The 12,709-nt window shown below is 34.5% G+C and overlaps 1 protein-coding gene and 1 pseudogene across 1 annotated transcript; one reads left to right on the forward strand and one right to left on the reverse strand.

Annotated features, from left to right (window-relative positions):
* The first annotated feature begins 726 nt into the window (after positions 1-726).
* On the forward strand, positions 727-2,327 carry LOC113279389 (glycine cleavage system H protein 2, mitochondrial-like). The gene is made up of 3 exons (XM_026528084.1): positions 727-923; positions 1,094-1,353; positions 1,973-2,327. The coding sequence occupies exons 1-3, from the start codon at positions 848-850 to the stop codon at positions 2,099-2,101; spliced, it is 465 nt and encodes a 154-aa protein (XP_026383869.1). The 5' UTR covers positions 727-847; the 3' UTR covers positions 2,102-2,327.
* Positions 2,328-3,380: 1,053 nt separating this feature from the next.
* On the reverse strand, positions 3,381-4,902 carry LOC113326126 (annotated as a pseudogene).
* Between the last annotated feature and the right edge of the window lie 7,807 nt (positions 4,903-12,709).

A 12,709-nucleotide genomic window follows, 5' to 3' on the forward strand; every position in this document is an offset into this window, starting at 1 on the left:
ATAGAAGTGAGATTAAGTATAGGATATAAGTGTACCTGTGTATTAGAAGCATTGGGTTCCTCATCAATGTCTTCATCATCAGGATTTGGCTCATAAAAATCATCATCTTGAGTTTGTGTTTGAGTTTGAGCTTGAGTTTGAGTGGGTGTAAAATCATTCTCATAATCTAAGAAATCAGCCATTTCTGGATCATTGTTGTAGTTGATATGTATTTTCCTAGGTTTTTTAGATGAATGATGACCCTCCTCATCCTCCATTGAATCAAGAATTAGAATCTTCTCACTTTCTCCTTCTCTTTCTCTCCTTCTTAACCAAACCAAAACTTTGATTTTTTTTTCCTCAAATTTTTCATCTAAACAACTTTTATAATTCTGAAAATTATTTTAATCACTAAACAAAATATTTAATCACTAATCAAGATTATTAACACTAATACGTAAAGGGCAGATTTGCCATTAAAAAAAAATTGGGTTAAGGGGTTATCTGATTTTGCTATTTCACAACCTTTTTTGTCTTCATTCAGTATGTCTTGGAAGATTTTGGTATGCCCAAAATTACAGTTCAATGCTAATGATATTAACAACACGGGGTAAAGTCTGATCACTAATCTGTTTAGCGGGTAAACTCAAAAAACCCGCACAAAATTTTGATAGGCCCCCAATAAAAACCATAGGCCCACGTTCTCACCAACCCACTCGACATCCCACCCCCTCTGTAGACTTTACAATCAAAGGGGACTCTTTTGAGAGGCGAAAAGAACCTTTTTTTTACAAAGCAGCACAGACTACAGAGTGCCCTCCCTCACTCTACTTAATCGAACATAGGGTTTCTCTTAAAAAGATCTCCAATGGCTTCTAGATTGTGGGTATCAAAAGTTGCTTCTCATCTCAAACTCTCTATTGCTCACAGAGGGTTTGCTTCTGGTAACGATCAAATCTCTTATATAACCCTTTGATTCTTGCTTCTCCATTTGCACTGATCACAACTAGATGTGGGGCATTCCCCCTAGTTGTAAAAATCTCTCTTTGTTGCCTGTTAGATCTATAGATCATAAATGTTTATGTGATATTTGTGTATTGTGTTTGATTTGCAGTTGTGAAGGATCTGAAATATTGCAACTCTCATGAATGGGTTAAAGTTGATGGTGGTTCTGCAACAGTGGGAATTACAGATCATGCTCAGGATCATTTAGGAGATGTTGTATATGTTGAATTGCCAGAAGTTGGAGCTACTGTAACACAAGGAAAGAGTTTTGGTGCTGTGGAGAGTGTTAAGGCAACCAGTGATATAAACTCTCCGGTTTCAGGGAAAGTTGTTGAAGTTAATGAAGAACTCAACAGCCATCCTGGTTTGGTATGTTTTAAGGAATAGTTCATTATTCTATTGGATATTGTTATTTGAAATTGTTAGGAGTGAAGCTTGATTTACCATATTCAATCAAATGCTTGTAATAATGTCCTAAGCAAACCTCAGCCGTATTATTGCCTTGGCAATGGTCGATTTTGCTCAGTAGGTGGTTTAGGCTTGCAATTAGGCCTATGGACACCATTTGCAAGAATTTTGTAGGTCTTAAGTGACTGAAGCAAAATTCAGTCATAGTGTTGCCTTGGTAATGGTCAATTTGCTCATTTGTTAGTTCAGGCTTACAGTTAGGCCTATGGACACCATTTTTGCAAGAATCTTTTAGGCCTTAAGTGAGCTGCCACAAAATTCAGTCGTATCACTGCCTTGGCAGTGGTCAGTTTTGCTCACTAGGTAATTCAGGCTTGCAATCAGGCCTATAGACGACACCATTTGCAAAAAAGAATTATGGGTCTGAAATACACTGATAAGACATGAACCATTACCAGGGTTGCTGCACTTTTACTAGCATTAGGTAGTACTAGTCTTATGACTCTCATCCTTGAACCTTTGGCACTTGCCATTTCAGTTTTCACATAAATAAACTTTGAAAGATACTTTACTTGTTCAGGTTAATGCGAGTCCATATGGAGAAGGATGGATTATGAAAGTGGAAATGGGCAACTCTGGTGAAGTTAGCTCTTTGATGGACTCTGATCAGTACTCCAAGTTCTGCGAAGAAGAAGACTCAAAGCATTGAGTGAAAAGCTAAGAAGATCATTCTTCAATACCCATTGCAGAAAAGAAAGAAAAGAAGAGAAAAAACAAAAGAAGTCCCAATTTCCCTTTTCATCTTTCTCTAGCTATGTATTGATAATGGCACTCAATAACTTTTACTTTTCTAATTCTTTCTTGAGTGACAATGTGGTGTGGACGACAAGTATGGTTTTCTATCTTTGAGAATAAATCTCTCGGTTTTCCTATGATTTGCCCAGTGTTACTTGCCTTGCATCATTACTTCTTCTAGTAATAAGTTCTGCGAAAATCTGTACTGTTGTGTTTTTTCATTTTTATGTGTACTGTGTTCATTTCCCATAACTATGCTCAATGGCCCTGCAGTAGTGACCAGTCCCTAGGAGCTGGCGTGCAATATTTGAAACCAGGGCAACAATGGTGGACTATCTGCCAGAGGAGGTTGTCATTAAGTTCTTGTCTAAGCTACCAGTAATATCCATATTAAGATTCAGGTGTATATGGTAATCAAATGAAGATGAGTTCCCTAATGAATTGGAAGTTCATTGGGTATGAATAATGCAAATGAGGTGGATTCTAAAGACATGGACAGCAAAGATGAACCTGATAGAGAATATGAACTGGTAAGATGTTGGACATGTCACACTATGTTAGATGAGAAACGTTTGGCAATTTGGAGAAAGATGCAAGGATGGCATGTACCGACGTGTATGAATTGCAAGCAGATGCAAGGATGGCATGTACCGATGGATGGATAGCTCAGAACTGGTTATGTATCCAGACCTTGCAGCTTACCTTGACTGGGAATGTAGTTCTAAAGGCGGAGCTGAACTGTAGTTGCTTCTTGACGAAATTTAAATTTGTAGATCTTGGTTGTTGGTATGTTAGTACATTCATACCGACATACAGATTCATAAATTCCGGTGGAAAAAATTTTGATTCTACATACAGAAATTCATAACTTCCCTATTCCTCCTGTTGGGTTTCAATACCAATCAAAAGAGACACATCAGCCTAACGACAGGGTGGTTGTATCCACAGATTATGGATAACATGTCCAGTGTTATGTTTCTTTACATCCGAGGACAATAGCTCTTTTATGAACCCTGCTTCCCCAGTGATACCGCCAGTGTGTGCGAACATTCTTGTTAGGTGGATTTTTTTTTCCATTTTTCCATTTGACAGCAGCTACAACCTACGGCATTCTGGGACTAGCATTTGACCGCATGGTCTAAACTACGTAATTATATTTAGTAAAAACAAAGTGATATTTTAATGTAATCCACTCACAAACAACTATAACCCAAAGGTAATAGCAGTTACTGTACAAAATTAGTATAAACGGAGTGCAACTTAACCCAAAGGTAATTGCTCAGTTGATAGCATTAAACGGGAGGAAAAACAGAAGTATTTTTACTTACTGACAAAACAAGCTCTAATCAAGTCCCTTAGATCTGCATATTGTCTGACATACCAACACTTGGCTTTCATGATAGGAACTAAATAAAGGTACAAAAGGTGTTGGTCATGTAGACTCAACATGTACCACAATCATCTACTTGGTGTTAGTCTTAGTCGTGTTTGGGAGGTGAAATGCCCATATCAAACTGAAAATTCAGAACATTCAAATTACATATCTTCTATGAGGAAATTTTTTCAGACAACATAGCCATATGTGGAATATCTGCATGCCATCTCACCAGGCCTGATAATCTTCAGTACTTGCCCACGTTTTAATCCATAATATCGGGCAATCAGATCCGTAATTTGAATTCGAGGAAGCTGCAACAACAATTGACATCACAAGAGTACATACATTAGAATCCCTTGTTTGAAACAAAGAAAAGGAAGAAAAGTCAAATTTAAAGAGCAGTAGCCTGGAACCTGAATGACCCAAAAGAAAGCGATTTAACAAATGAAACAAAAACTTGAACAATTTGCCTCGATATTTCAGCTCTCTAACCAATTGACTTTTCAAGATCGAATTCAAAAAGATCAAAAGGTGCATGGCACAAGATCCTTTTAAGCAAAAATCTCACTGGTATAAGAGGGAAAACCCTGGATGGCGAGAGTCCAGTAGCCGAAAGACATCTAACCCCTTCATGCCTACTCTAACTAGTTATTTTTGGCCCTAGTACCTTATGGACACTTTAAATCATCTATATCCCTAACCCCTCCGGATGCAAACTACAATCTACGACTACACAACCCCTTTGAAAGATCAAAATGATGGTCCTTTAGCCTTCTAAACCAAGAAAATGTTGAAATGGTCCTCCAGCTTAAATTTCATACAACAACATCCATCAGGCAACCAAAACAAACAGTATAGCATGTTCATGGCAAGCTACCATGTTGAGGTTTCGGATTAATGTTTTCCATAAACTAGAAGATGCCCGCATTTATAATGGTTTAATGTAACACTGTAATTACATTTGAAGATGCATTACATGGATCTGTGCATACAAATTTGGTATACCAGATAATCAAACAAAAATGAATCATAGCAGGTAATATTGCATATTCGATCAACACAAACCTGTGTTTCTTTCAGCGTATCCCACTCCAGGAAAGTCTTCTTTTTTCAGGTGTAAGAACTTGATGTTCAGGGACAAGAACGTGCTCTTTGATGTTCACAAGAAGCTCTGCTTTCTGCAACATGATTGTTAAAAAAATTTAGTTCATCTCACTACTCAAATAGATAGCAACGGTATATATGCAAGAATTACTATTCCATGCCCTCTGTATAAAAACTTTGGTCTTTAGTAATATGCTTAGTTAATTTGAGGTACAATGTACAAAAAAAAAAATCCCAAACCTATGACGACAGACATAGCTCCAGAAAAGACATGTATTCTCTTTTCAACCATACTGCAATTCACATAAACACAAACCAAGCGACAATAATGATGATAATCATGTTACTTCTAGCTTTAGCATAGTCATTATACTAAAAAGTGACAATATGCTACCGAGGTAAAATACTTCAAAAAACCAAAAGTCAAGATAATGATTTGAGTCCTGCCCCTAGTGTATGCACTCTGCCCATGTTACACGATCAAATTCCAAAGCACTATTGTGTTCCATCACTTGCTACACAATATACTGAAGTCAGCAAAATTGCAGCTCACAAGGTAAGCCCAGAAATCCTATTAGTATCTCCACAGTATATAGATGTAGCCAGTACTCACTAACCATCCTAAAAGTTTTGTGAAAAGAGTTAAAATATAATCATATATATGCATAAACTATATCTTTTCATCAAAACAAAAACAACAAAAAATACTTCAAAATGTATAACAATGAAACAGAATAAAAACGGCAATTCACCGACCTCCAAATAGAATTCAGAAGAAATTTGGCTAATGCATGTCCTGGCTAAGGGAGTTAAAATTATGTTGAACAACCAAAAGTGCCCTGTACATCATCATTTTACATCCTGTTGATGGAAGTCTTCATAGTCTTTAACTCCAACTTTCGGTTAATTTTTAACTTCATGAAAATGCCAAAAATGAGGATTACTAAGCTTCAAAACATGATCATCGTTTGTACTTCAATATCAAGATCTTCTCTCTTGATGATATACCCAAATTTAGATAGTAACTGAGCTTTCATCTCCTTGATTTCGAATTCTCCAACCAGATAACCTCGGTCATTGAGCATCTGCATGACTGTGCGCCTAACCCTGTATAGCCTCGTCACATCTTCCGTCAGTAGCCATGACTTCTTTCCTATATAAATCACAAATTAAATAAAAACAGATATATCAATTTCAATCTCAATCGAAGAATTTAAAAGGTCGAGAAAAACCCTAGAAACCTATATAATCACTGGCCTTAAAGATAGAAAATTACTTGGAGGATCCAAATCCAAATCCGAAAAAGAATATTGGGATTGTCGTATGATGCTTCATAACCTTTTTCTAGGGTTTATTTGCGAGTTGGATGTTGGAGACCTGAGAGTCGAAGGAGAGGACTTCAAACTAAATGAGGGTTGCACTGTGTACAAAATGGAAGGGGGTTTTACACTGGATAGTTGGAGTAGAGAGAAGAAGAAACTGAATTCATTTAGAGAAGGGGGTTTATTTGCGACCGGCTTACATTGAGCCGAGGCTCGGTTCCAGCAGAGACCACCATCGTCTCACATAAAGCCAGTCCGCGCAGACTGAGCCGGTAACGGTTAGTCCATCCCACTGCTATCATTTCCCTCCTTATAAGCTAAATTCATTTCACCTCCAAAATCACATGTTCTCCACCTACAAATTCTTCATAATTTCAATTCAATCTTCTTTGTCCAATCTTAAAATATTTCAATCTAAAAGAAATGGTTATCAGAGTTCGTGGTCCTAAGATCTCCCTGGAAGAAGATTTAGCAATTTGGACAGCTTATGTTTTTAAAAAAAGAAATAATACCCACGGTGTTACGAATTTTACACAAACGACTTTTTGGTAACAAGTTTTTGCAATGTTCGTTGCAGAAACGGGGAACCTGAAAAACTGTGATGCTCCTCGATTGTCTCATCATTTTCAATCAATTAGTCATGTTGTCAACCAATTTCTTGCTATGGTAATGCTAGTTAACCGAGATAGGATTAACGGTGAAACTGAAGATGAATTGATACAAAGAGTTGCAGATGTGGCAGCAAATTAACGGGAGACCTTATTAGTTATTAGCTTGTATCAACATCCTCAGAGAACTTCACAAGTTCAGCACCTTTTGCACTCTAGATGCTCCACCAACCGTTCAATGAACAAGGATGTTTTATTGCCTTGTTTCTATGGTTTAGTAGTAATTAAGTCTAATGTAATGTTTAGTGAAAGCTAATATGAGACTAATGTAACGTTTAATGGAATCTAATGTTGTTTGATATAAACATAAGAGTTCTGCAAATACATAGATGTATCCATTAATTAATTTAATGACAACATTACGATGGTGGAATCAGTTCATGCACATAATCAATCCAATCCAACTTAAAACACGTAGGACATTCTCATAAGTGTTTTTCATACGTGTCTTTTTCTATATAACTGTACAAATGCATAAAAAATTTGCTTCCAAGGCTTGAGCATTCACTAATCATTTGTTTTGTACTCTACTTCTTCGTAGTAGTTCGGTTCTGGCTTCTTCAACTTGGCATGAATCTTCAAGTTTTTCTACGATGTTGTTTCTCCGCAGTGGTCGGGTTGTGGATTCTTCAACCTGGCATAAAGTTTCAAGTTTCTCCAATATGATACTACCTTTTCATCTTCTTGCTCCTTCATAAAACAACTAACACTCGTGGCTCTTAACGACAGTTAGGATCTTGACATTGCAAACACCTGGGATTTTTCTGGTTGTGATCTAACGACCATTCTGTTAGTTGAACAACCAACTTGTGGACACTTAGAATGCATCCTAGGACATTGTATCAGACTACGATCATCCATGAAATATAACGGACAAACCTATTTTGCTTAGTATTCGTTTTACTTTGCTTTTAGAAAACATGGTGTTGGATGAATAACCCTTTAGGTTGAGATTGTTTTTGGTTTTGCTTGGAAAAAATTGGTTGCAATGTAATGGTATATATAAGGATAAACATGACTTTTATAATAGAACCGTTTAACTCGTCTCACAATAAGACGATCGGCCTTGGTTGAGCCGACAACGACTAGTATCATCGAACTGCTCTTATTCCACTCCCTATAAAATTTTTACGATTTCAATTCCAAAACCACACCTTCTCTATCTAAATCTTTCATTCTAAAACTTATGTACATAAAAATCTCAAAAAATGTCTGCTAGAATTCATGGGCTTAAATTTATTAAAGAAGTGGATATAGCTATATGGAAAGCCTGAGTTTTTCATAGGGTATAAAATATTATGCGAAAATCAAGACATGTCGGACGCGTCTTTTCGATAGAACATTTTCACAATGTTCGTCTCAGAAATGGGGAACCACGAAAACCGAGATGCCCGTGGTTTATTTTTCGTGTTCATTCAATTAATCGCGTTGTCATGCTATTTCTTGATCAGGTAAGGGAAACTAATCGAGAAAAATTTAGCGGTGTAACTGAAGCTGGAGTGATCCAAACATCTCTGGATAATTGGGAGGAAACTCACGGCAAACATTTTCTTTACAGATCTTGTTTCAATAATCTTAAAAATGGTCTATCTCAATCACATATATATTGCAGTCGAAGGGCTCTCCCCGTCTTTATTATTGAAGAAGATGTTACTCTTATTACATGTTGGATACATACATAACGATAAATATGACCAATGACTATTTCTGGGAAACAGTGTTGCAAAGGTTTGTAGTTGTGAAATGAATATATAAGAAACAACAAGAGCCTAGAACTAAGATTTTGATTCATCAATAAGGATGTCAGACATTATACAGAAGTTTTATGGATGGTTTACCGTAGTAATTCTTGATTGTCCAACGAAGAACTGGTGAGTATCTTAATACATTTGTCCTCATCGAGCAATTACATCATAGTTTAATCAAAATCATATTAGATGGCTCAATCACAGTTTTTTGAAGAAAACAGAAGAGAGTTTATGCATTTTGAATATTAAGAACTCCATAAGGTTCATGTCGTTGTATTTGATATGATTTGATGTTATTGTTATCGTTATGAAATCAATTACTATATATATATATATATATATATATGTATGTATAAGTCTAAATGTAACAAGTATCGCTTGATATAAAACGGAAGTATAGTTTAAGGACTAAACATTATCATTAATTAATATTACCGCCACTTCTTACAATTTACAAGATATAAACTTCGAAATTTAAGAACTTAATTAATGGCATCAATAAAAATCTACTACAATCTTTGGCCTCCTAGTTTTCTTCATTTGACATAAATTAATTCAACACGCTCGTGAACTATTTCTCTTTTGTTTTAGAATCTTCGGTCGTTAACTTTCAAAACTGAAATCTTTCTTTGCTTTTTGACAAAAAACAATTCTGGATTAACTTCTAAAACTTTCATAGATCTTTCTGTTTTACCATTTTTACATTTTTATTAAACTACCACATATTTTTTTTTACATCAGCCTCAAGTTTTGCTTCATACAAAAGAGAAATTTTCTTATGAGACATTTCAAATGAAATATTAGTGGAAAAAATTCAAGAGAAGATTGAATTTTGGTGTGAATTGAATGTTTAAATAAATTGAGTATTTATAAGAGGGAAATAGCCGTTGAAAATCCGAGCGTTACCATAGCAGTTGGAGACGACCGGTCCATATTGGGATGAATCTCGGCTCAATTTGATCCGATACTCGTCTAAATGCGGACTGGTCGTCTCCCACTGCTCTGGCCAGCTTATTTTGCTTCAAAAACCCTTTCGCCGCTTCCCAAAATTTAGTTTGTATATCCACCTGAACAGGCATAGCAATAAATTAGACGGTGCCCATAAGAGTTTCTTTCGTATACGTTCTCTCAACTGGAAAGTGTACAAAATTCCAAAAATAAATAAAAGATACCCAAACTATTCTAATGGTCACTTACACGCGGTATTTAGTGCCCATGAGCTGCGAGGAACAAGAACATACCGAATTTTATGCATCAATGAAAGTGTTAGATTTTGTCACAAAAAAAATTCTTTTCTTTTATTTTCTTTATTAGTTATATGTATCTAGCTTGTTATCTCGGATGTTTTACTTTATATTTATTAAGATAGCCGCATAAAGTGTATTTTTTTCTCAAACACAAGACTTCCTGAGAGATTTGCATGGATGGGTACTGGGTTTTTTTGTTGGCCTGTAACTTTTATAGTTAGTGTATATTTGTTACTCTTTGTTTCGTAGTTATTAGAAGGACTTCGTAAGAGTCGTAAGACTTTTTTATCATCTATGAAAAGATTTAACATCCTAAAGATTTCCAACACCGGGTTTCTAATAAAAAAAAGATCCTTTTGATTGTTTAAGAATTGCATAAGCACTTGCTTATAAGTTTTTCCTTTCTTTTTTATATATTTGTTTCTTAAAAAAAAATTTGTAGCTACTTGTTTTTTTTTTATTTCTTTAATTTGGTTGTGTACTACTAACCCTCTTTTTCAATTTTTTGTTTTGGTCAATTTATTATTCTTACAAAGTGTTTTATAAGTCAACCCAGTCATGCTTAAGAATCTCTATTTCAGATATGTCTAGTAAATCTAAACCAAATCAAAATTCAAAAATACGAAATTTTAAGCTTATTTACATTCTTTAATCTTGTCTTTTATTCTTTCTTCTTCTTTTTTTCTAGTTTTTGAGTAATTATTAGTTTCAATTTACTACTCCCTTTGTTCCTAAACAATAGGTTGGTTTCTATAAATAGATGTTTCAAAAAATAGGTTGGTTTCCTAATTGGGAAAGTCAAATGTTACTTTAGTTTTCTGGGACCACTTTTCTCTTAACTTCTTTTGATGACAAGTATCATGTGGACCATTTCACTTCACTTCCTTTATTGACAAGTGTCATGAGGATCACTTTCAATGACTAGTTCTCTTAATTTCTTTAATTTTCTCTAAAAATAAAACCAGCCTATTAATTAGGAACTGAGGGAATATACTTTTCTGATGATGACTGAGCTGATAACCAAAATTTTGTTTGCTTTTAGGTCAACCTGTTTTTTACGTAATCTTGTCATCATCCTTCTGGGGATTTAGTGAATGACTCACAAATGGATCCGTAATTAGGTTAGTATGAGCAACTCATTTTTTAAAATTTTTTTGGGAAATTTACATTTCTTTTGTCTTTTGTTAGGATCGATTTAGTATGTTATATTGCAAGTCTTAGAGATCTATAAGCATTTTCAAATAATTAGGTTAAGGTAGTTTTCACTGATATTGTGTTTGTGTTTGACCTTTTATACTTTTTTTGGTCGATTGAGTTGGGCATTTTTTTATAATATTTTTCTTAAACGGCTTGGACTGATTTATGAATCATTGACTTAATCTTGCAATCAGGTATGTTAAATGATTTCGTTAAGGGATTTTCTTTCTTTGTTTAGTTTACTTGGATGGTTTGAGCATATAGATCCATTAATATTTTAATGTTAGCAAATAGGTATGTTAATGTTGGATTTTGGTTATCTATTTTTCTTCTATTTCATGACGGATGTAAACAATTTTTTGTTCTCTCGGCACTCGAGCTATGGCTTTGACTTTGGAATAAGATGAGAGCTTGAGAATTTATATTCTTGCATGGTCTTTATCCATAAGTTAAAATAGATGCATGTTGGTTGTTTCTTTTGTTACTTCCCTTTTATAATTAATTGTAGCAACGAATCCTTTTAAGAAGCTCAGATTTATTATTGCGTCGCTGACTCTTCAAAACCCAAAAGTTTGTCTTTTTCACCTCTTGTCTTTATTCTCTCCCTTTTCTTTTAATCTAGTTACAAAGTTTTCAATTTTTTTTATAAATTTCATTATTATTTTTCGACCTTTTGGAATCAACAAGGCCTGTGAACAAAGGCATGAACATGGATAAGTTGTCGGATCATTACAGTTCAAGTTCATTTAGCAAAAAAATGTTGGCCCAGATTTGATTTTAGGCTATACAAAAATATTTGTTTTTGTCCAATTATATTTCCGTTTAATTTTTATATTTGTTTATGAAAGTTCCCGATGATTAGTATTTAAGTTCACTGCTATTTTTTTCTTTAAAACTTACCCTAATTTAATGTTACTTAATTTTTTATTATTATTTTAATATAATAATTGGAATTTTCATCTAAACTTTATCTATTTTTTTTATTGTTAATTACTAACTCTTAGTTGGTTTATCTAAGTGATTTAACATTTTATCTGCTTGTACAATGGAGTTACCCAGTTATTTTATTGATCTTATTAGTTGCACCTGGCTTATTATTGTGTATCTTATTTGTTGTGTTATTTATTTAAAATATAGATTATAATACTTGTTCTTGGAATTCGGTTTTTATGCAGTTACAGTCCAGGTACATATTAGGTTGATTCTTGAATATTGAATTTTGAGATCGTCCAAGTATACTTGTTTATAATTCGAAGAGTCAGATCTCGTTCGTTGATATATATTACTGATTGTGGCGAGTTTTTCCATACATGTTTTGGAACGAAGAATGTGGTGGTATACTTGGTACCCTCTCCTTTTCAAGATTCATAATGAAAAAATTGGTGGTGTACTAGACCCCACTCCTTTTCAATAACTTTAACTAGGAACCAACAAATGCTCCAAATTATTTTGCAAGGTCTGTGAATAAGATAAGCATTTGTCTTTTAACTGCACAACCATTGTAATAACTTTCTTCATGTTATTAGTCTTTTCCATAGCTTTCTTGTCGATCTTAGTTACCTTATTGTCCGTTGATTCTTTTTCACTCGCATCCTATTGAGTATATGCAGAAGATCGTCAAATATTTTGGGGTCTTCAGCATCCTTTACAACATGATTATGACCAGATAGGATAACAACCACCTTAGGTGTACCAAAAATTAGATCTAGGTCATACGATACTCTTTTGAAATTGTTCAAAAAAAATTCTCCTAATTCACCTTTGTTTTTCTAGTCCCCTGAAAACTCATTCCCTAAACAACCAAATTAACGAACTCAGACACAAAATAAAACCAATAAATTGATGGATAAACAGAAAA

Source organism: Papaver somniferum, chromosome 1, assembly GCF_003573695.1.
Source record: "Papaver somniferum cultivar HN1 chromosome 1, ASM357369v1, whole genome shotgun sequence".
NCBI classification, from domain to species: domain Eukaryota; kingdom Viridiplantae; phylum Streptophyta; class Magnoliopsida; order Ranunculales; family Papaveraceae; genus Papaver; species Papaver somniferum.

Excerpts from the sequence above, each read along its gene's own strand:
- LOC113279389 (XM_026528084.1), top strand. The coding sequence starts at position 848 with ATGGCTTCTAGATTGTGGGTATCAAAAGTTGCTTCTCATCTCAAACTC. Across the intron at positions 924-1,093 it reads TCACAGAGGGTTTGCTTCTG|TTGTGAAGGATCTGAAATAT; the intron begins GTAACGATCAAA and ends TTTGATTTGCAG. Across the intron at positions 1,354-1,972 it reads TCAACAGCCATCCTGGTTTG|GTTAATGCGAGTCCATATGG; the intron begins GTATGTTTTAAG and ends TTACTTGTTCAG.